This window comes from Stegodyphus dumicola, chromosome 9 (assembly GCF_044657685.1).
Source record: "Stegodyphus dumicola isolate Sdum_Otavi_A_Nest chromosome 9, ASM4465768v1".
In the NCBI taxonomy this organism is placed as follows: domain Eukaryota; kingdom Metazoa; phylum Arthropoda; class Arachnida; order Araneae; family Eresidae; genus Stegodyphus; species Stegodyphus dumicola.
This window is the reverse complement of record NC_140776.1, coordinates 18,286,678-18,308,641: the sequence shown is the minus strand read 5'-3', so window position 1 is coordinate 18,308,641 and position 21,964 is coordinate 18,286,678. Positions and strand designations below refer to the sequence as shown.

Genomic DNA, 21,964 nt, shown 5'->3' with positions numbered 1-21,964 from the left:
TTTCAGTGCAATAACCGAATAGTTATGACACAAAGGACGCATTTGGATGATTTTTTACGTGGTAGAATTATCAGCCGTCTGGAATGTGGGCGTACCCAACTGGAAGTATCAGACGAACTTGGAATTGCCCAGAGTGTCATCTCCAGGCTTTGGCAACGATTCCAAGATGACGGTATTGTGAGTAGATGTTACAGCACAGGTCGCCCCAGACTTACAACGCTGAATTAGGACCGGTATTTGGCAGTTAAGGCCAAAAGAAACAGGCGGAGCACAGCCTCAGACCTGTCTCGTCAGCTCTCTTCAGCCACTGGTACGACAATTTCAAGGCACACCGTGTACAGACGTTTAGGGCAGTTTGCTCTATATGCTCGTAGACCTGTCAGATGCGTTCCACTTACTGCAACTCACTGTCGCCTGCGATTAGCCTGGAGTAGAGAGCATGCATTGTGGAAACCGCAACAGTGGGCATGTGTGATGTTTTCCGACGAGTCTAAGTTTAGCTTGCATTCTGATTCTCGCCGGACTTTCATATGGAGAGCTCCAGGTACCCCTTACCACCAAGAAAACACCATTGAACGACACCGTTACGGTGGTGCAGGAGTGCTCGTTTGGGGTGGATTTATTCTGGGTTCCAGAACTGACCTGCATGTTCAAATTGGAACCATGACAAGCCAAATCTATCGGGATGTCATTCTGGAACAACACGTACGTTTGTTTCGGGGCGCCATGGGCGCACAATTTGTGTTTATGGATGACAACGCCCGTCCTCACCGTGCAAACATCGTAAGCGAATACCTTCAACCGGAGGATATCAGCCGTATGGACTGGCCAGCATTCTCACCGGACTTGAATCCAGTAGACCACGTGTGGGACATGCTTGGCCGACGAGTTGTAGCCCGTCAAGTTCCTCCTACATGTCTACCGGAACTTCTGAGAGTATTGCTTTTTGAGTGGTGTAATATCCCCCAAGATCAGATCGATAATTTGATATTCAGTATGCCTAGGCGTTGTACGGACTGTATTGCATCGTCTGGGAGACATACAATGTATTAACAATCATACCAACCATATATGTATAACAATCATATATTGGTTTTGTAAATAGGTGTTTTTTGTAATTTGCTCCAGGGAGAAGAAATCGCTAATTTTTTAATAATATCAAACATATAGCATTATTTTTTGCTCTTTACCTTTTGTTTAATAAATAAGCTTTACAAATAAGTCAAATTTGTTTTGCTTCTAACTCTTCCTTTGCCTGATTTTGCATTATCCTTAATTTATGGACATGAGTGTATTTTAAGTTCTACTTCATAATTCCCATTAAGATTACTACTGTTTGTTATGTTTATTTTTATAAAAATAGTCTTTAATTAACATGCATAAAAGCGAAGGTGTCGGTGAATATTTACTCAAGTACTTTGTAAATTTTACTAGAGAAATTGCCTTTTTACTCAAAATTTCTAAAAAATCTTGTATTAGCTAAAATGCTTCATTCAGAATGAGTTCTTTGGTACACTACTTTGATTATAAATCCCGTTACTTCACGGAACTACAATTTTGACCTATCTCAATTTGCTAGTTTGTCATCATCATTCTTAATTGAGTAAAAGACGAAACACCCTCGCATTTATTAATTATAGTTCATTGAACCAGAGTTAGTTTGTTCCCCTTGAAAAGTCAACTAATTTCCGATCAATAACGATAGTTACTTGCTTTTTAATTTTAATTTCTCTTTCAAAGTTTGAAATTTTGTTATTCACGATTTAAATTTAAGTCCGCTTAAAACTTTTTTTCACGATTTACATTCAAGTTACTTTAAAACGCAATTTTCGGAATTAAATTTCCGAAAACTGATTACGCATGGATCAGTGAATTTTGGATCATTCAATATATATTGTTTGGGAAATAAATTATTATTAACAAACTTTGCAGCAATTGTGCAAAGTAGTAGTAACTTGTTTTCGCACTAAATAAATTTAAAATCATACAACATTATATATATATATATATACACACACTGCTCGACATTGAAAATGCAACACCAAAGAAGGAGTGGTCAGAAATTTATGCGAATTTTAGAGTAGACGCACGTCACTGAGTTATGCGAATGAGGATGGGTTCACTCTTTTTTGATACATTCTACTAAATTTATATTAGGAGATAATATAATCAATATTTCTTTAGCAAATAAATTATTATTCTCTTACTTTGCATCTATTGCGCAGGTATTAGAAAAACTTATTTTTGAAATCAGTGAATTTTAGATCATTCAATATGGCGGTATAAGTTGGATGACTATCAGTTGAAGGATTTGTATATAGTGTAATTACTCAGTTGTATATATTGTAAAAACCTAATTGTCTTCAGACTTATGCTGCTACTATGCTGTTACTAAAAAAAATGGGCCTATTTCATGACTTTAGTCTGTCTAATAGTTCTTGGACAGTGAAAATTCCTTTTTTCCTTTCTTAAATTCTTAATCATTGCGACACGACAATTAGCCAGAAATTAATTAATTTCCATTCACTAGTATTTTAAAAAAATCTTAACAGTCGGTTTCACTCAAATAAGAACTCCACATAATACATCCCTCAAGAATTCCGAGTCCCACCCACTACCATAAATTACTGCACCCAAGTCTTACCGATTAAAAGCCCCCACTGCCGCTAAGAATTTTCGGATACCCTACACTTATGAGTCAGACACAAAGAGAACACTTTGTCAACTCCCCACTAGAAAGAATGTAAGTTACTTAATAGCTTTTCTGGCTTTTATATCTTCATGTACATTCACTGTTCTTATTATATTTTTTATATTATTTTTATATTATTTTTGATTTGTTTTTACAAAGTTTTCATTCTTTATCTTTTTTAATCTTCTATGTTTATTTCAACTTTACTTTGAATTCTATTTCATAATCACAATTTCCAAGGTTTAATTTTTACAAATAATATAGAACTCAAATGCATAAACCTGAGGGTGTCGGTCGGCTACTCGAGTTTTTCGGATTTCTCTACAGAAATTGCTTTTTACTCCAAATTGAATTGGCTAAAATGCTTCATAAGAACAAGTTCTTTGAGTATCAGCATTGGTTCGTAATCCCTTCTATTCGCGTAAATATTTGGCTTGACTAGAATTGCTGGTTTGGCTTTACTTTATAACTCGAATAAAGACGAAACACCTTCGTATTTACGTACTTTTATTAATTATTGTTCATTGAACGGGAGTTGGTTTGTTCCTCTTGAAAAGTGAACTAATTTCCGATCAATGACAATGATTACATGTTTTTAATTTAATTTTTCTTTTTACAATTGAAATTTTGTTCTTCATGATGATTTAATTCCAGTCCCCGTTAAAACATTATTAACATTTTACATTCAAGTTACTTCAAAACATCTTTCAAAATATAACTTACCGGTATGGATTCACTCTTTTAAAATAACTCTACTTTAATTAAACTTAGGAGATAATATAATCAATTAATCAATATTGTTTAGGAATTAAATTATTATTAACTAACTTTGCAGCAATTGCGCAAGTAGTAGTAACTTGTTTTCGCACTAAATGAATTTAAAATCATACAACATTATATATATATATATATACACACACTGCTCGACATTGAAAATGCAACACCAAGAAGGAGTTGTCAGAAATTTATGCAAATTATAGAGTAGACGCACGTCACTGAGTTATGCGAATGATGTGAAATGCATAGCTCTCCGATGCACGTGAAGTAAGATATAAGGAAAAGAACGTGCAGAATGGGCAATATTCGTGTCGTTATTTCTGCCAGACGAATTATCAAGAAATTTGGTTTTTGTCCCGGAGGATAAGTGTAATAGGCTTATCCTCCGGGACGCCAGGAAAGAACGCCAGGCTGCCGTCAACAAAGGCACTTCGAGCAGATACACGATTTTACAAGGGGTATGGTGATCGGACTGAGAAGGGCGGGTTGGTCCGTACTTCAAATCGCAGCTGATACCCACAAGGATGAGAGCACGGTGCATCGGCTATGGCGAACATGGTTGGAACAAGGACATGTGGGAAGAAGGAGGGGTGTAGGTGCAGCCAGAATGACATCAGCACGCGTGGATCGACGCATCCGCCGACAAGCTGTGGCGGTCCCGCAAGTCACTTGTACCGGGATTCAGCAGCATGTGCAAGATACCTTGAATGTTCCCGTGTCGACCAGAACCATTTCTCGTCGATTGGTTAAACATGGAATCCACTCACGGCTTCCGTTAAGAAGACTGCCATTGACCCGACAGCATAGACGCCAACTTTTAGAATGGTGTCGGACTGTAGCAATGTGGATGACAGAATGATTTGAAAAGATTTGAAATTTAGTATTTTGAGTTTCAATGTTTGGTCTTTGTGAAAACTTATGTCTTAATTTCTTACTTTATATATATATTTATATGCTTTTTGGTTCAGCTGACTGCAACCAAAAAGGAGATGCACAACTACGTGTTATAGCAGTCTTATATTCAAAATTCTTAGTCTGCCCGTTTTTACGTTATGCCAGATATGGGCATTCGTACGTACATAGGTACAGACGTCACGAAAATCTCTCTTCTGAATCCATTTTAAAAACATTTTTGGGGAAAAGAGTCCTTTATTCTCTCTTTAAGTACAGATATCACTCAGAAACATCGTTAAAATGCATTCAATATCGGAAAAAATGGATATTTTTGTTGAAGTATGGTACCCGAAAAGTTTCGCTATCACAATATTCCCTTTACATCATACGAGGAAGTAAAAACAAGGCACACGAAAGCAAAAATTTGAAATAAGTTAAAAAAATTCATAAAATTGGCTAATATATATGAAAATAATTTGGTAAGAAAGAAAATTAGATCTGTTAAGGCAACCTAATTTTATAAAAAAGCATTCTTATGAATTAATTGCGATTTTAAAAGTATAAAAATTCAAAGGTAAGTATTTTATAGATACCCGTAAGAATTCTAATAAAATTAACTTGATAAATATTAAATTTCTAAAATTTATAATAATTCTGTGGATGCCTTATTTCTCAGAATATTAAATTTCAGAAGTAATGCTTCGTGATAAATCAAAATTCCGATTCCCTATTTCACATCAGGAGATAAACAGCTAATCTTATAAATCCTCCATAATAACGAAGCAATTCTAAAACATTCTAATTTGTGGAACTGCGCGCGTTATCGATGAATTTAAGAACTAATCTTCGCTGAGAGTCTAATTACTGATTCAGAGCATTGGGCGAGATCACAATAATCAGAATTCGCAGACTGAGGTTTAAATTTAATACCCAGTATTTACTCCAATTAAAACTGAAGCGCTTAATTCCACCCAAGCAGACAGATACTTCATCTTGCAGTCATTTCAAAATTATCTTTTATCATAAAATTTAGAGAATTAAGTTATTTGGAAAGATGAAACTCAAAGTGATTAACTCACCGTCACTGGAACCGCGTTGTATTGTGAAACCCTCATCCGTTTCCCATGAGATCACTGGCACGAACTCTTTCACAGAAGAGGGCACATAACATTTCAAGACCGCTGTATTACCTTTGACGACAAAATCATCATAGGTTCGAATTTCATACTTGACACGGATCACTGAAAAAGAAAAGTAGACCCAATTTTACATTACGCATGTACTCAAAATTATTAAGAGGTTTATTAGCTACACATACTTGCAGTTCAAAATTACAGTTAATAAAATATCGCAGATTATAATAAATAAACCAGCAGCTAGTTCAAAATTTTATTCCGAACTTTAATTGATTCAGAATTGCTTACTTTAAAACATAAGACAAGTAAAAGCAATGATTTAGGTGCTACTTTGGTAGACGGTTGCACTAATTTTTGGCGATTTACTTTGGCGCAATTGTTGGCGCGGTTATTACAATCATCAGCCATCTTGAAAAACGCTGTTTTTACGTATTTTGCGCATAGTAAAGTATTCAAAACTTAAAAAAATAAATATCGTTAAAAATAATGGATTAATTTTTTGTTTAAAATGTCGTTTTTTAAGCTGGCAGGCGAATGTAAATAAATACATTTACCATGAGTATAAAATGCTAAAGTAAAGTTAAATTATTACTTTTATATAGAAAATAAATAGAATAAAAACAACGCTATAAAACATTGCGTCAACCTTTAATTGGATTAAAATATTACTTAAATTGAATATCGAATTCATACAACATCATACCAACGTTTAAAAGAATTAAAATATTACTTAAACTCAAATCCTTTAAAATACGTTTTATAGGATATAATTATTTAACATTAAAACATATGGGACAATAAATATCTCGGTAATTTTTGAAAAAAGTGTATTAATTATTTTAATAAAAATTGAAGTATACAATTATAAAGTAAAAGAAAAATATGTACTTAAATTTTTTTTGAGTATTTAACCTGTCGTATATTGATTGACGAGTACCACAGAAATAATCGGAATCATAAATTAGATATCAATGAAAAAAATTTGAAAAATGTAATATAATTTAATAAATGTAATCTAAGAAAAAAATATATAAAATAATTTTAAAAAATGCAATCTAAGGAATTCCAAGAGATGAATAATAATTTTTAAAATGGCTCGGTAATGCACAAATAGTCAGTAACCAATTAGGGAGCTGATTACATCACGAATAGAATTAAAATGATTTTAAATAATCATACATAATAAAATAATTTTTTAAAAAAAATGCAAAATTAATTTGTATTTTAATATTTAACAGCTATAAATAATGTTTAAAACATTAGATTAAATTTATTGCTATTAAAACAATTACTTTTAAAGCAAGGTGACGTCATTGATTACATCATCCACAACATAAAATTACATAAAATATCATAAACAATAAACTTTTTATTTCAAGCAAAAATGCAAAATTAAATGGAGTTTTAATATTTAGAAGCCATAATAATATTAAAAACTCGGAATTTACGCATGCATAATAAAACGCATTATGTTATTAATAAAATGACAACAAAGTATTGGTTACCATAAATAACTTGTCTAGCAACGTGTTTACCATAAGTCGCATCGCTCGCGAAAAGAAAAATCGCCAAAATCCTTGCAACCGTCTACCAAAGTAGTACCAAATTGAGTAAAATAGTCCAGTTTAGATATGTTGCCACAGAATTAGTTATTAATGCGAACTTCTAAATTGCTGCCTTTGCCAGCAGCAAAGCTAGTGCATACACTCTATAACATTTCTGATAAGTTAAGCAATATATTATTTAAAAGTCTAATAAATTGAGCAATTTTAAATATATATATATATATATATAAGTTTTAATAATGGTATCGATAATTTTACATTAATTTTAATCATATTTTAACTCTACATGTAATTTTATTTCACAATAATGTTCTTTTTAATATATAATACAGCTGCTCATGTATATGAGCATGTCACATGAGCTGTATATCAGCTGCTCATGTGATGTGAGCGATAAGTATGTTATGATTTCTCCTCGTTGGGGAGAAATGGAGGTAATTTCAGCCACCAAATTTTAAACAGACACTTAGACCTCCCTACGAATACCAAACACCTCGGCAATTTTTGAAATAAAGAAATGCGAATATAAAAGAAGAGAAATTTAATCAACTTCAATGCCACTTCGTCAGGAGGAGGAACACTGAACTCAATTGAAATCTCTATTCCACAAAAATCCTTGCTTTTCTGTGTCCAGAATTAATGAATTTTGAAGTTCGTAATTGTTTTTTTATTTATTTCCTCTCTTGCATGAATTTAATGAACTTTTGATTAAAAATCTCAGCAATTTAGAATTTAAAAGCAATGTTTTTCCACTGCTCACTATAAAAAAAAAAAAAAAAATATCTCGCGCGCTATAAAATATGTGCAGCTCAAGTATGGAAATATGAGAAAAATATGCATCTCTGCTCTAATTTGAGCCTTTTTGTTTCTGCTGCAGAAATATATATAGCGAAAACATTAAATGAAAATACGGAATAATTTAAAGAAAAAGATAAAACCGTGTTTCATATATGTCAAATAGTAGAATAATTAAACTAATATATTTTTACGGTTTTTGTGTTTAGTTTGCTATTTGTAATAGAATTCTAATTAAAATTGTTTCATATCTCCGTGTAATGCAGCACGTGACGAGGTTTAAGAGAAAGCTACGCCGAAGCAGTAAAAATTCAGGGGCGCGCACATTTAATAAATATATATCTCGTAATTTATATTTAAATTGAAATAATGCAAATGTGTGTAAGCTGTAACTGTAATTCTACTCTTTTGCTTTCCAGAAACTCGAGAAATTACGAAAAGCTTATCGTGAATGATTAAAAAGCTTATAAAAGCCGAAGAATAACGTCTCAGTGCAGTTGTTTACTAAGTTACTGTTGTTCACTCAGCCGCTGTAATTTTGAGATCGGATTAACTTTCACTGCACTTTGAATTGTGTTACATTTAACGTTTTAGTAGTTTAAAATATAACTACTGTGTGATATTGTGATATTGTGCGAATACCTGTGAGGAAAAGTTTCAGCATTTTGTTTCACTTCTTGTGAAAAAAATTAATTTTATTAACTTTTCTTCAAACTTGTGAATGCAATCTATTACGAACCCGTACGCACGCAACAATATTTAAAGAAAGAATTAGATTATTACCCTAGATTATTGTTATGATTAGAATTAGATTATTACCTTATGTTTGGCTTAATGTGATGAGTTTGAATTTAGCTTTTCAATTTTGCTTACTTCGTGTCTCCTTATTTATTGATTATGTGCACACATTTTCTTCAAATTAGGAAAGGGGATCATAAATGCTGTCGGATTCAGATATATTAGTGTGCTTTCTCGCATGCATACATATTTTGTGAAATTATTACTGTTACACCATACTTACATTGAATACGCTATTAATGTTTTTTGATTATTTGATGGGTGTTACTTTGGTAGACGGTTGCGCGGATTTTGGCGATTTTTTTTTTTGGTGAGCGATACATACGACTTAAGGTAAACCCATTGCTGGACAAGTTATTTTATGGTAACCGACACTTTGTTGTCATTTTATTTAAAATATAATGCGTTTTATTATGCATAAATTCCGTGCTCTAAATATTATTTACGGCTTCTAAATATTAAAAACCAATTTAATTTTGCATTTTTATTTGAAATAAAGTTTTATTGTTTATGATATTTTGTATAATTTATGTTGTGGATGATGTAATCAATGACGTCACCTTGCTTTAAAAGTAACTGGTTTAATATTTATAAATTTAATCTAATGTTTTAAACATTATATATGGCTGTTAAATATTAAAATGCAACATAATTTTGAATTTTGTTTTTTTGAAAAATTATTTTATTATATATGATTATTTAAATAATTTTAATTCTAGGCGTGATGTAATCAGCTCCCTGATTGGTTACTGAATATTTGTGCATTACCGCGCCATTTTAACATTTTATTAATCATCTCTTCGAATTCCTTAGATTTCATAGGAAACGGATATGTATGTCCCTTTCCAAGATTAATGTTGTTATTGGTAAGTACCAAGAATTATTGGTATCGGAATAAAAAAATTGTCCCTTGAGACCTTATTTTGGCCAACCTGGCTTTCCTAATGAAAGATTTATTTATAAATTGCCACAAGGGTCAGAGGAAATTTATTTTAAATTTTTGGAGGAAACCTCGCTATTTGCTTCTCAATAAAGTGCGAGAAATGTAGATCACAGATGAAGATTGTTAGAAGAGCCGATTCTAAGGACGGCCGTATATGGTATTGTGGTCACGGTGGAAAAACTAACCGCTGTAACGGTAAAAAATGTATTAGACATTCCTCCTTTTTTACCGTCAATAAACTAATTGCTGTCATTTAAGCTCTAGTGTACGAAGCATTCTTATTTACTTATTTTAAAGTATTTGATTTTAAGTAATATTTTAATTCTCTTAAACGTTGATATGATGGTTTTTAATTCGATATTCAGTTCACGTAATATTTTAATCCGTTTGAACTTTGGCGCAATGTTCTTATAACTTTTTTTTATTCTATTTCTTTGTTATATGAAGGTAATAATTTAACCTTACTTTAGCATTTTATACTCGTAGTAAATGTATTTATTTACATTTGCCTGCCATCTTAAAAACAAAGTTTTCAACAAAAAATTAATCCATTACTTTTAACGATGTTTATTTTATTAAAGTTTCGAATACTTTACTATGCGCAAAATACGTAAAAACAGCGTTTTTCAAGATGGCTGGCGATTGTAAAACCGCGCCAACAACTGCGCCAAAGTAAATCATCAAAAATCCATGTAAGCGTCTACCAAAGTAGCACCATTTAATGATATATTTAATTATTAATTTCCAAATGTAACTTATTTAAATTGTTTTTAAGTATGTATCCTAGTATAAAAACACAAGAATGTTTAACGTAATTAAGACCAGATGGATAAGAACTGATTTTTAATTCTACATATTGATATTTATATTAATTTTAATATAGTTTAATCTACAAATGTACGACATTTTTCAGGTCACACAGCTAGCCTTCGATTCTCTTTTCTGAAATATGTAAACAAATTTTTAATCTAATACCGAAAATTAGTTAAAGAATGATTCCTGAGGCTAGTGCAAGGAAGCATCGGATAGATGTGAGTTGGTTTAAATTTATTATAAGAACGTCTCCGCATGTTGAGTAACGCTATAACATTCTGATTTTAAAATAATTGCATCTGAAAAATCCGGATTATAATCTTATATATTAATGAATTAACCCTTAGGAAAAATAAACAAACTTAAAAAAATTAGAGATGCATAAATATCACAAAATTAATAAAAAGTTATTTGATTTTTGTATACTGGTTTCTCAGTAATATCAAAATTTTTTAATCTAAACAGTTACGATTAGTTTAGCAGTGTAAAAGTTAATATATCATTAATCCAAAATATTATATCAGTATTTTATCGCAAATTATCATCACTTCGCAGGCTCTTCAATAAAGAAAATCGTAATTATTTAAGTAACGTTGAAATTTTATTTCATTGAATAACTTGCTTACAACAAATATTTCTCGCAAGTGGCAGTACTCTTTATTTTACCAAAATACGAAATCCACAAAACGAAAAGAAAAGTACTTCCCGGAAATTTCTTTTAAGCTGTTTAAAAAATTCTAGTTTATTACTTTATGTCTTCTCTTTCGCCGTCGGTAACAACTGCATTACTATTTATAGAATTTATCTTAAGCTAACATAATTACTAGCTGATAGACAAGAAATAGTCCTTTTTCCTAGTCTTTATTTTCAGATTAAGTTACATATAAACGAAGTTGCTTTTCTAGAGGGATGACATAAATAACATTAAATTAAATTTGTAGAGTCATTAGGTTATTTTGATGCTGAAGACAAGCAAAATGAGCAATATCATCTCCGGAACTCGAACCTGGACCACTCGAATACGCACCGAGTGTGCTACCATTACTCCACGAAGGCATGAAGAAAGGAGGGAGAAAATATCTTTAACACTGCCCCTTTTGAAGGGCGACTGAGCATTAGAGAACCCAATCTCCAAATCCTGGTGGTGAAGAATCATCATTAACCGCCTTTAGTTAGGGCGCCACTATAGAGTCTATTAGGATATAGTGAAGAGGGAGACGTGAGAAATGAGCAATGCCGTTGCCGGGACTTGAACCTGGACCTCTCGACGCGTCGAGTGTGCTACCATTACACCACGAAGCCATGCAGAAAGGAAAGAGAAAATACCTTATAAAGTAACTGCTATAATGAAATTCTCTTCCTCAACTTGGCGAGACCGCCTAAGAACCCTGTGGAGTGTAATTATCTGGATAATCAGTGAGCCTGGACAGCACCCACATTCCCAATGGTTAAAGGATGGGTGTCCACCACACTTAGCACCGTCATAGCCATATCCATATCTACACCCTCATTTCAACTTAGTTTTTCTTTCTTTGTTAGAGCTAAAATATAAATAGCGGTACATATCCTCATTAAATTTATGCGGTACATATACTCATTAAATTTATCACTATCCTTTTTTGCTCGCTAAAATTTATATTAAATCCTTTCTTGATGAGCCGTGCTTCCTGCATGAAACATTTTTTAGTGGTATCTTAAACAAAAACTAAAACAAAATACCGAAAAAATTTATAAATCAGTTTTAAATAGCGTTTTTATTGGCTTATTAATTAGTACACAATCTCTACTTTATTTTGTTACGGTTGAAATCACATAGAAACAGTATTCATGTAATTCCCTATCGTATATTTCCCTATGTATTCTGTAACTACGTCATTATTCATTGTGCCCGATTAACAATATATCAGTGATAATAAAGGAACACAATTAAACATAACCAACAAAAGATATTACAGAAACCTACAGGAAACCTTGCATTCTCTAGATACTAAATTAGGAACACCAAAATGCTTTTAATGTCTCGATGTATCATTCGATGGTACCAGACGTTCATGACCGGCATCGTATTTGTTCAACCCAGAACCATAACTCATGACACTTATTTTCGCGGATGGCCGACTAATTGAGAGTTATAGACGCTAGCTATTTATCGTAAGAATTTATAACCTCTAATAATTCCCATAAGATTAGGAAGAAGTAGAGAGGCGAGTGTTGTTTTGATCTAGTATGTAGATTAGAAATACAAAGCTGATTTTACTCATGAATCTATCTTTGGTTAACGTATTATGTCTGCTTCATTTGTTGCTTCCATATTTACTCGGAATGGAACTTTACGTTTGTAAGTGTCTAAGTATGGAACTTTCAAGAAAATCTTATTATATAAAAATCACTTTCAGTTTATGTACATTATTAGATAATGTATTGTTTGCATATAAATAAATACGTGCAGATCTTATGATTTTTTTCTTTTGCCGTATGTTCGTCGCATCATAAACATCTAGATTTCAACAGTCATCTAGATTTCAACAGTTGTAGAGATATTAGGTAATTTCGAAGCAAGAGACATGGAAAATGTGCAAAGCCTTCGCCGGGACTCGATCCTCTGACCTCCCGAATAGGCGCTGAGGGTGCTGACCATTACACCACGAAGGCTGCTAAGAAGTTGGTAGAAATACCATATATACTCCCCATTTAAAGGGCGACTGGTGATTAGGGAACACTTGTGGTGGAGAATCATAATCTACCATATTTTTCAATTCGGGCGCCAGTGTAGAAACATTATGTATTCTTGGAAACAGGAGACATAAAAAATGTGCAATGCTCTCACCAGGACTCGAACCTCGGACACCTCGAATACGCGCCGAACGTGCTGACCTTTACACCTTGAAGGCATGGTAAAAAGGCGGGAGAAATACCTTATATACAGTTTCATTCCTTAACTAACATAATTTCTTGAACCTTGCTAAGACTTTCAAGTTTGTGAAAAGAATACCAAATTCAGAAAAGGTTTCAATATATCATTTTACTTAAACTTTTAAACCTAACTCTGCCAAGGATTTTGCTTACAATTTAAATCCCCGCAGCTTGCTGAATTTCAGGTAGTATAAATGTGAACTGAAAAATTCAAAGTTATTTGTTGTTGAGGATTTACTATGTGAACAATCTAACAAGCTTGACTCAAATCTAAATAAAACGTGCGCTTATTATTTGGCCAGCAATAACGTTAACGCTTTCAGCATAAGCAGCAGAGTAGTGGACAAGGAAAAAGTTAACCGTCACTGCCAAAGATCTATAACTTCAAAGAACCGAGATATTATACATACGTATCTCATTTACGACCTAGTGAGAGGTAACGAAAAGTAGAATTAATAGTACAGTTCAAATAAAAAGATTAGGGATTAATTATCATAAAAATATTCTACAGCTTATGCACTAATAAGATACACCAGTCAACCAGGCCACTAATAACGTACACCAATCAACCAGGACACTAATAATATACACCAATCAACCAGGAATTTTTTACAATATGATGACTGCTTATGGTATGAACTGAGTGAGTAAAAAAAAAAAAAAAAAAAAAAAACTCGTTATATAGCAGTTCAAGTAGTTCTGATGTCTAGAAGTTCAAGTAATTCTGATGAATTTGTCTCTGTTCCCTTTCAAAGAAAGGCGGATAATTTTGATGTGATAGTGGATAGGATTACAGGAGCCAAAAAAAGTAGATATAAAGAAAAGTTTCGATATAGAAAATAGTTGCGGAGAAAACAACTTGCGTTTGGTTCCGTATGAAGAAACACGGAATACTTCTATTGCTGTTGTTGTGACTTATGTCACTTATCTGACAGTAACATCATAACAAGCCCACGAAATTCGTGGTAAGGAGTGCAAGAATACGCCTGTCGTTTGCAATAACATTCAGCATCATGCTGGTGATTTTACGACTTTTCTCAATCCCCCCCCCCACATTGTAGATGGACAGCGCGCCGGGGGAAACGGATCTGAGGGTTTCCCACTCCTCTTACATTACCAGCAACCTCTCGAGAGGTCTTTCGGCTCGTCGCATAATTAGAATACCTCCATGCCGCACAGACACTAAACTCCTCTGAGTTGGCTTCCGTCCCAGAGTATTACACAATGCGTACAGAATTGGTTACCAACTCAGCAGTTTAAGGTCCTTGAAAATATTAATTGCACTGCGGATTTTAGGAAGCCGAAGCTCTTACCCGTCGTGCATAATACATGCATACTTACTAATACATAATACGAATATAAAATATTAATCCAAAAATATGACGCAATCACATAATACAAATACATAATACACTCTTAAATAAATGCTTATACTTTCTTGACTAAGTACTAAAGGATAACTGGGTTTTTAAAATATTATACAAAAATGATTACATCATATGAAACTAATGTACTTTGTACCTAAATACTATACATTTACCAGTACATGACAGACCAATAACTTGTACCATATTATTAGAGACATGCATTATACAGCATGTACAAATGCAATGTATTATCAATCTACTTCTTCAGCAGTATTTTTACATAGAAATGCATTATACAGCCAGGTACAAGTACATTGTTTTATTAATCTACTTCTTTACGAGTACTTTTAAAGTACTAGGTAAATACTAAAACCTGTTTCAAATACTGATACATTACATACATGCAAATTTACCTTACAGTATATAGTACTTTATCCAATATCCTATACTTTATAATATTATTGCACATAATACCTATATTTTATAATATTAGTGCACATAATACAATAAATTATTGCACATGATACAAAAAAAAACCTCGCAAGTACATTATATAAAGTACATTATACGAATGTGTTATGTCAGTACATTACTTAGTTGCCAATATTTAATACAATTGCAAGTATACTACAAATAGTACAATTACGGATAAATGACAGAAGTGCATTAATTAACAAATACAGTTATGATGTTCATTATCCGCTTATTGATTGAATACCGATGCATTACTAGATAATTGCACCTTACAATATCTAGTACATATTATAATCAGTATTACAATATACAATTACTATGCACATTTTTTCATCAGCATAACTTAAATAGATACGATCCTGATTACATACTAATATTTTTGTTCAGTTACCCCTTTTTTTTTGGCATAAACTAAAACAAAAATACATATTCATCTTACAGAATTCAGTCCATTATACAAGTATAACAAGTCCAGTACCTTATACAAATATAAAAAGTCCAGTACCTTAATACGGTTATACAATTGCTAAAGTTTAAACAATTATTGTACCTTATTGCACAACCTCGGACTAATGCAAAAAACTACTAAATAATTAGCTACACAATTGCTAAAATGTTAAAAGACCCTTACAAATGCCATACTAATGTGTAATTTCCAAAATATAATTACCAATATTTACTACAATTACTTATATATTACAAGGCACGTTCAGTGTTGTAAACGCATTAAACAGTGGATTGCACCACGGCACAACACAAGTGTACTGCCATAGACATGGAGCATTCTAATTTTCTATAATATTTGTACAATTATAAATGGGCTATCCCTCATATCCATTAACATTATTCCCTTATTGAACTGTGCTAAAACTGCTTGCCTTTGTTAAGAGTATTTATCTTCGCACCTGTCAATAATGTTTTTGAGCCGGGTGGTTGCGTATTTATTATATTGGAGGCTCTTGTACCACATGCACTTATTATTGTCACTTGGCTGCCTGAGTCTGATCTTTAAATAAATTGCAGCTAAATGCAAAGTGGGACGGGCTGTCTTCTTCACCACATTCAGAAGATGCATAATCTCTAATCTTATAACGGCATAGATAAGAGGGAAAGGGGTCGTGGACTATCAAAAAGTGAGTGGTATAGTAAGGCGGAATATGTCTGTTCGGGGAGACCCTATAGATGTACGTATATACTTCTCCGTCCTGTGGCGTTTCTATTCCACTCGTCTGGCCATTTAGGCAAGTTTCAATAGCAGGGACTGCGTGAAGCAGTCCCTGCTATTGAAAAGCCGCACAGACAACTATACATTTACTAACATACATGCCATCTTCGGCATTGAGAATCCTGGCCCTTGCAGCAATCAGCGTCGCTAACCACTATATCGATTAGGCGTCCAGGATACTTCTTGTCGTTCTAATAAGTAAATCATTTCAGATCTATGGGGCTCGTTACAAACAATTGGACATGAACGTGTCTCTCAGGTTTTGATTGTAGAATAACTGAAATTAGAAAAACTGAAAGTTGCAGGAAAGACATTCTTTATAAATTCTATGTTGGTATGTTGTAAAAGCAGACAGCTTTGAAAAAAAGGTTTCTTAATATGTTTAGCAAAAGTTTTCTTTAGGGTTACCGACAGGCTTAGAAAATAAATAAAAAGCAGATAATCTGCTTATCGAGCCAATAATTTCCTCAGTGTCACTTTATGTAATACCTTAGTCTCCTGCGGTGCACGGGAATGTTAAAAAAAACATTAGTATTTCTCTCAAAGCAAAGGAATGAAGGCGATTTGCACAATTTTATTTTCCTTTGCATGGTTCTAGTAGGCTATCGTAAATGTGGTGTGATATTGATTATGATTATAGTAAAGCCTCCAGGGCTCTTTGCCTAAAGGGAGCCTTTGTGGAGGACTTTCAAAGGGAAATGGCTCGTATATACGTTACATATGGGGAAAAACACAAAAACGCCAAAGCAGCCAGTAATTTTGCGTGATTCGAACCTCGGACCGAACTACCAGTGATCAGCAAATTAAACGCTGGGGGATCTGCTATATGATATAAAAGCACGTGAGACTTAGTTATGTCAAAAGTTAATTTTGATTAATAATTAGGAAAGGGGAATAACATAGAAATGATTTTGAAAGAGAGAAAGCCAAAAGTAAGGAAAAGAGCTGAGGAAAAATAAAATAATTTCATTTTCGCGATAACGAAATGAAACTATGGAGAAAAAGACAACATCGAATTTAGAGAAATAGGGAATAGAGTAAATGGATTGAGTTTATTTGTGTGTGCGAGGAAGGTAATTAAAAATGATCGACTCTCAGAGGGTGATAAAATTAAATATACTCTTACAAAGTGTGTGTGTTCGAATTTGTTATTAAGTCTGTTATGTAGGGAAGAAAAAGAGTCGAAAGAGGGCGTCAGAGAGGACTCAGTTCGAGCTTGAAAAATCTGGAGATTCTGTTTCGAATGATGTAGCAATGTGCGAGATCAACTAAAATAGAAATGCTCGAGGTCTACTGATATTTAATAAGAAACTGTTTCCTGAGTATATTCATAGATTTCCAGCTTAAGATGGATGATTCGTAGTTCCGTTTTCCAGTGTGATCTGATGTATGAAGTGTCTACTGGTATTTAAAAATTAATCTGGAGATAGTGATTCTGATTATGACAATATGAGAGGGGAGCATTGTGATATACTCCTGGATGTATTCCCGTTTACTACGGCTCATGCAGTTACGTTTCTCGGTGTGTCTTCATAGCTTCGTATGTCGAGGTTAGGATTTGAGTACTATGGTCCCCCCCCTGCTTTGCCTTTGTATTCTGCTGTTTCACATGACACTTTCCATCTTCCCTTATTGATCTGATGAATTTAAATTAGAGAAGGGGGACCTATTTTTGTTTTGTCCTATAAACCGTAATCCTGTTGTGTCTGTTGAAGATAATACACATTGCTTTCCTGTAGACTGCTTCTAATGACTTAAATATTTTGTTAAAGATATTCCTCATTTTGGTGAAACTATTTATTTTGCTACTTAAAACGTTTCGAAAGTGTTTTAATATCGTACTAATTTTGGGGCTTCACTTTGAGACCTTTTGAACTGAGTTTTAGAGTTTCAGACGTTTTGAGCATTAATTCTGAGACTTATTCTGAAATATGTTCAAATAATATGAATACACACAAAGAAATATTTAAAAAGCTAATTTTTTTTTTAAATTTATATATTTCTCATTGTTTATGAGTCTACCCTATTTGCAGTGTAAGAATTATAAATTAATTAACGAACTGAACCCGAATTGAAGTTGGTTGTAGCTGGTTGTTTTAAAAAGATTCAGTTTAAACAGAATCATCTTTTAATTAGGGTACCTTAAATTTTGTCTTTAGAACAAATGTAGGATTTTGAAGATTTTAAATAAATTTGAAACTCACAATAAAATGTAAAAGTTTAGATAAATTCTGACGATTAAATGATGCAAAAATTTAAAAAGAATGGCTAAACGTTATATTAAAAAACTGTAGTAACGGAGGAATTTTTTTTATGTAAACATTGGAAAACAATGGATAATTGTTTTATTAGCAAGCTTTAATGATAGCTAAAATGTTTTTATTTCATTCATCTCTGCTCTTTTCGATAATATAAGTAAACATATATGACATTTTTATTGCTTTTCTTTTATTCTTCCAAAATACAAATAGCATATGTTACCTTTTTAATCAACTAATTCGATACAGAAAGTCAGGAAAATAATTAGTTTTATGTGGTTGCTACATAAGTGACTCCGATGTTCTCATTTGATTAGGATTATTTCAACTAGAAACATCAGACATACAAAAACAAAATTATCGTTAAATAGATTTATTTTTGTTTTTAAAGATAACGAAAGAGAAGCTCTCCTTACGTATCATTCGAGTCTTGGGTAATAAAATTATTATTAGTGCAAATAATTGTTATTATCACATTATAAATGATGAATTAAATTGACAAGAAGCCAAGATAATTTATTTTCGCAGATTGCGAAATATTGTTGCATAAAACTTTAGCTCGCAGATTGCGAAATAAATAAAATGCCTAAAAATAAGTTCATAAGTCTAACCTAGCTATGAAGTTCCTACATTTATTTATTTATTCTATTAAAATTATTATTATTATTTAATTTATTTATTTATTCTATTAAAATAAATGTAGGTTATTCTAATCTATGAAATGCATCTGACACTTATCAAAATCAGAAGTGCCTAATTCTTATTGTTAATATATATTATCTTGTAAACGATGAGGAAACCTACGGTGAGTCTATAAAAGACCTTAATGGGTGAAAAAAAATTGTGAACTGATAAATTTGGTGAGTAACATCATAGTAGGAGTTTTTAGTAGAAGTAGAAGTAGTAATAGTAGTAGTTGTAGAAGAAGAAAGCGGAAAGAAAAAGAAGAAAGAAGAAGGAAAGAGAAGAAGGAAGGAGAAGGATGAAAATAGGCATTTTATAAAATTTTTGATATATCATAACTTGCACCAATTAGATATTCTTCAAATTATATCAATTAGTTTTGATATTAAAACAAAATAAGAATATAAATTATTTTGAAATTTGTTAATTTATTTGAAATTGTGTAGCTCTAATGAAGCAATTAAAATTCTAAATTGAAAGATAGTTAAAAATATCTGCCACCAGCAGTGATAGTATCTCTCCAGAAATGACAAATTACGTGACTGCAAGGGTGATAATTTAAGAATCTTATATCAAGCAGAATGACAATGTTTCTCAGAGCCAGCGGTTTTTCTAGTCCGCATGAGTGATATATATTGTTATGTAATAATCTAACTTAAGAGTAGATAAAATAATTATTGTAATTGCGTCCCGCTGGAAAGAAGAACGGGGAAATTTGTTGTATGAAAAGAAGATAGGCTCTTGGGCACCGAAAAAAAAAAAAAAAAAAAAAAAAAAAAAGAGAGGAAAAAACAGACTAACTTTTTTCTTTCGTATCAAGGAACATGAATCTTATGTCTAAAAAGGCGAAATTAATAAGTCTTCGATAGCTAATCATAGTTGTGAATTTAACTATAATTTTGACTTTGGGTCTGCAAAAAATATCCAATAAGCTTTTTCCATTGGTGAATTAGATTTCCTTAAAGCTTTTCACATTTCTAAAGATTTATCTTGTTTATGTAATTACTCTCAGTCCTTTCTAACGCTCTGAAAATTTTATTACCTTAATTTTTAAATTTTTATTATTAATTTCGAAGGCAGATGGCGCTACCTTTCTTTTCGCTGTACTGCAATAGGAAATAAATAGGACCATTATGCCTGCTGCTTTAAATTCTTGGAAATTTCTTTGTTCCTGATGAAGAACGACATGTACCTCTTCGCCCTCGAAATCAATTGAGTTTTTTGTCTCAAGCTACGCCCCACCTCTGGGGGTTGACTCAGGCGAACGATTGGAAAGTACTGCTTAGGATCTGTAACAGGCAGTCCAACTACGGGGGTATATAATTTGACTACACAGGACTGGAACCCGAGTATTGTACTCAGGTTGGTTCAGGCCGTACTGGTACTGCCGTGTCTGTTCCTTCGGCTGTAGTGGAGATATATGCAAGATGACAGAGGCCGACGGATATTCCGAACTCTGTTTGGGTTCTCTAGAATATGGACCTGGGTCGGAGGTCCTTCGTGTGGCGTGTCTGTCTCAATCTACGCCAAACAGAAGGCTGTTTATTTATTAATTTTAAGTATCACTTTCCATTTTATTTTATCTTATATTAAATGTTAAGAAGTAGCTTATTCTGGAATTTAAATAAGAATCTAAATCATTTCATTTCTGTTGAAAACTTAGTGCAAGTGAATGGAAGCTGTTTTGTAAAAAAGTACTTTTTTGTGATGATTTGTCTGGTCATTTATATCTATATTTTGCTTTGGTCTTTCTTGCACATGCCTGCGTAGCTTAGTTTTTTTTTAAAGTTGTTTTTTGCGAATTGCCTTTCCTGCGCCTGGAGCTATATTGGACTAATTAGATTTTCATCGGCGCAAGTGTTAATCTTGTACCATTACTACCCCAATGGAGAAGTGTTTATTTTGAAGAAACTCTGACTGCACATCGAGCATTCCATATTACATCAATTGTTGAATAAATAACAAAATTATGGAACCAACTTCAACTGCAACACATTCCGCCTCATTTACCTCTTGTCCCACTCACAGACAGAATTCCATAAAATAAAAATACGAATGACATACCAATTCTAAGTATGGTACATGAAAAGCAAATAAATATTCCCTCAACAGTGCAAGTGACCACGAACAATGACAACACTGCGAACAGCTGCCTACAGATCAAGCTCCATAAAGATCAACCCCCCCGATCAACTGATCCAATATCTAATGAACAATATAACAGACTTCGTATGTATACAATAGCCATGCTTCTTTACTTGACCCACAGGGGAGACCAAAATCCTTGGAAAGTGTATCAAAAATTCAATCCTCCGCTGCGAGCTGCTATAATTTGGGCAAATAGCACATTAGACCCAATTATTACTACAAGGTGAACGTGATAGTATCATCCTTGCGATAAAAACCAAAACCTGACAACTAATAATCATCAGCATTTGCATCTCACCATCGGAAAAGCTCACACGATTTTTAATTTACTCAGCCATCAGATTTAGAGCTTCAGTTGTCACCTATCATCAGTGAAGACTTTAACTCGTACAGTACACTTTGGGGTTTATTCACAAACAAAACTCAAGAGCAACTGGGAGAATGCATCAATTCCAATAATGCAATCTCTCATACCAACGAAC

At 32.9% G+C, this 21,964-nt stretch overlaps 1 protein-coding gene across 5 annotated transcripts in view; it reads right to left on the bottom strand.

Annotated features, from left to right (window-relative positions):
• The window catches only part of LOC118192095 (cell adhesion molecule Dscam1-like), a 1,228,438-nt gene that overhangs the window by 954,100 nt on the left and 252,374 nt on the right, over window positions 1-21,964 (bottom strand). For all 5 annotated transcript variants that reach the window (XM_085823258.1, XM_085823260.1, XM_085823262.1 and 2 more), the window contains exon 3: window positions 5,443-5,604. In XM_085823258.1, the coding sequence (XP_085679384.1) occupies window positions 5,443-5,604 (162 nt within the window). The remainder of the gene's footprint in view (window positions 1-5,442; window positions 5,605-21,964) is intronic.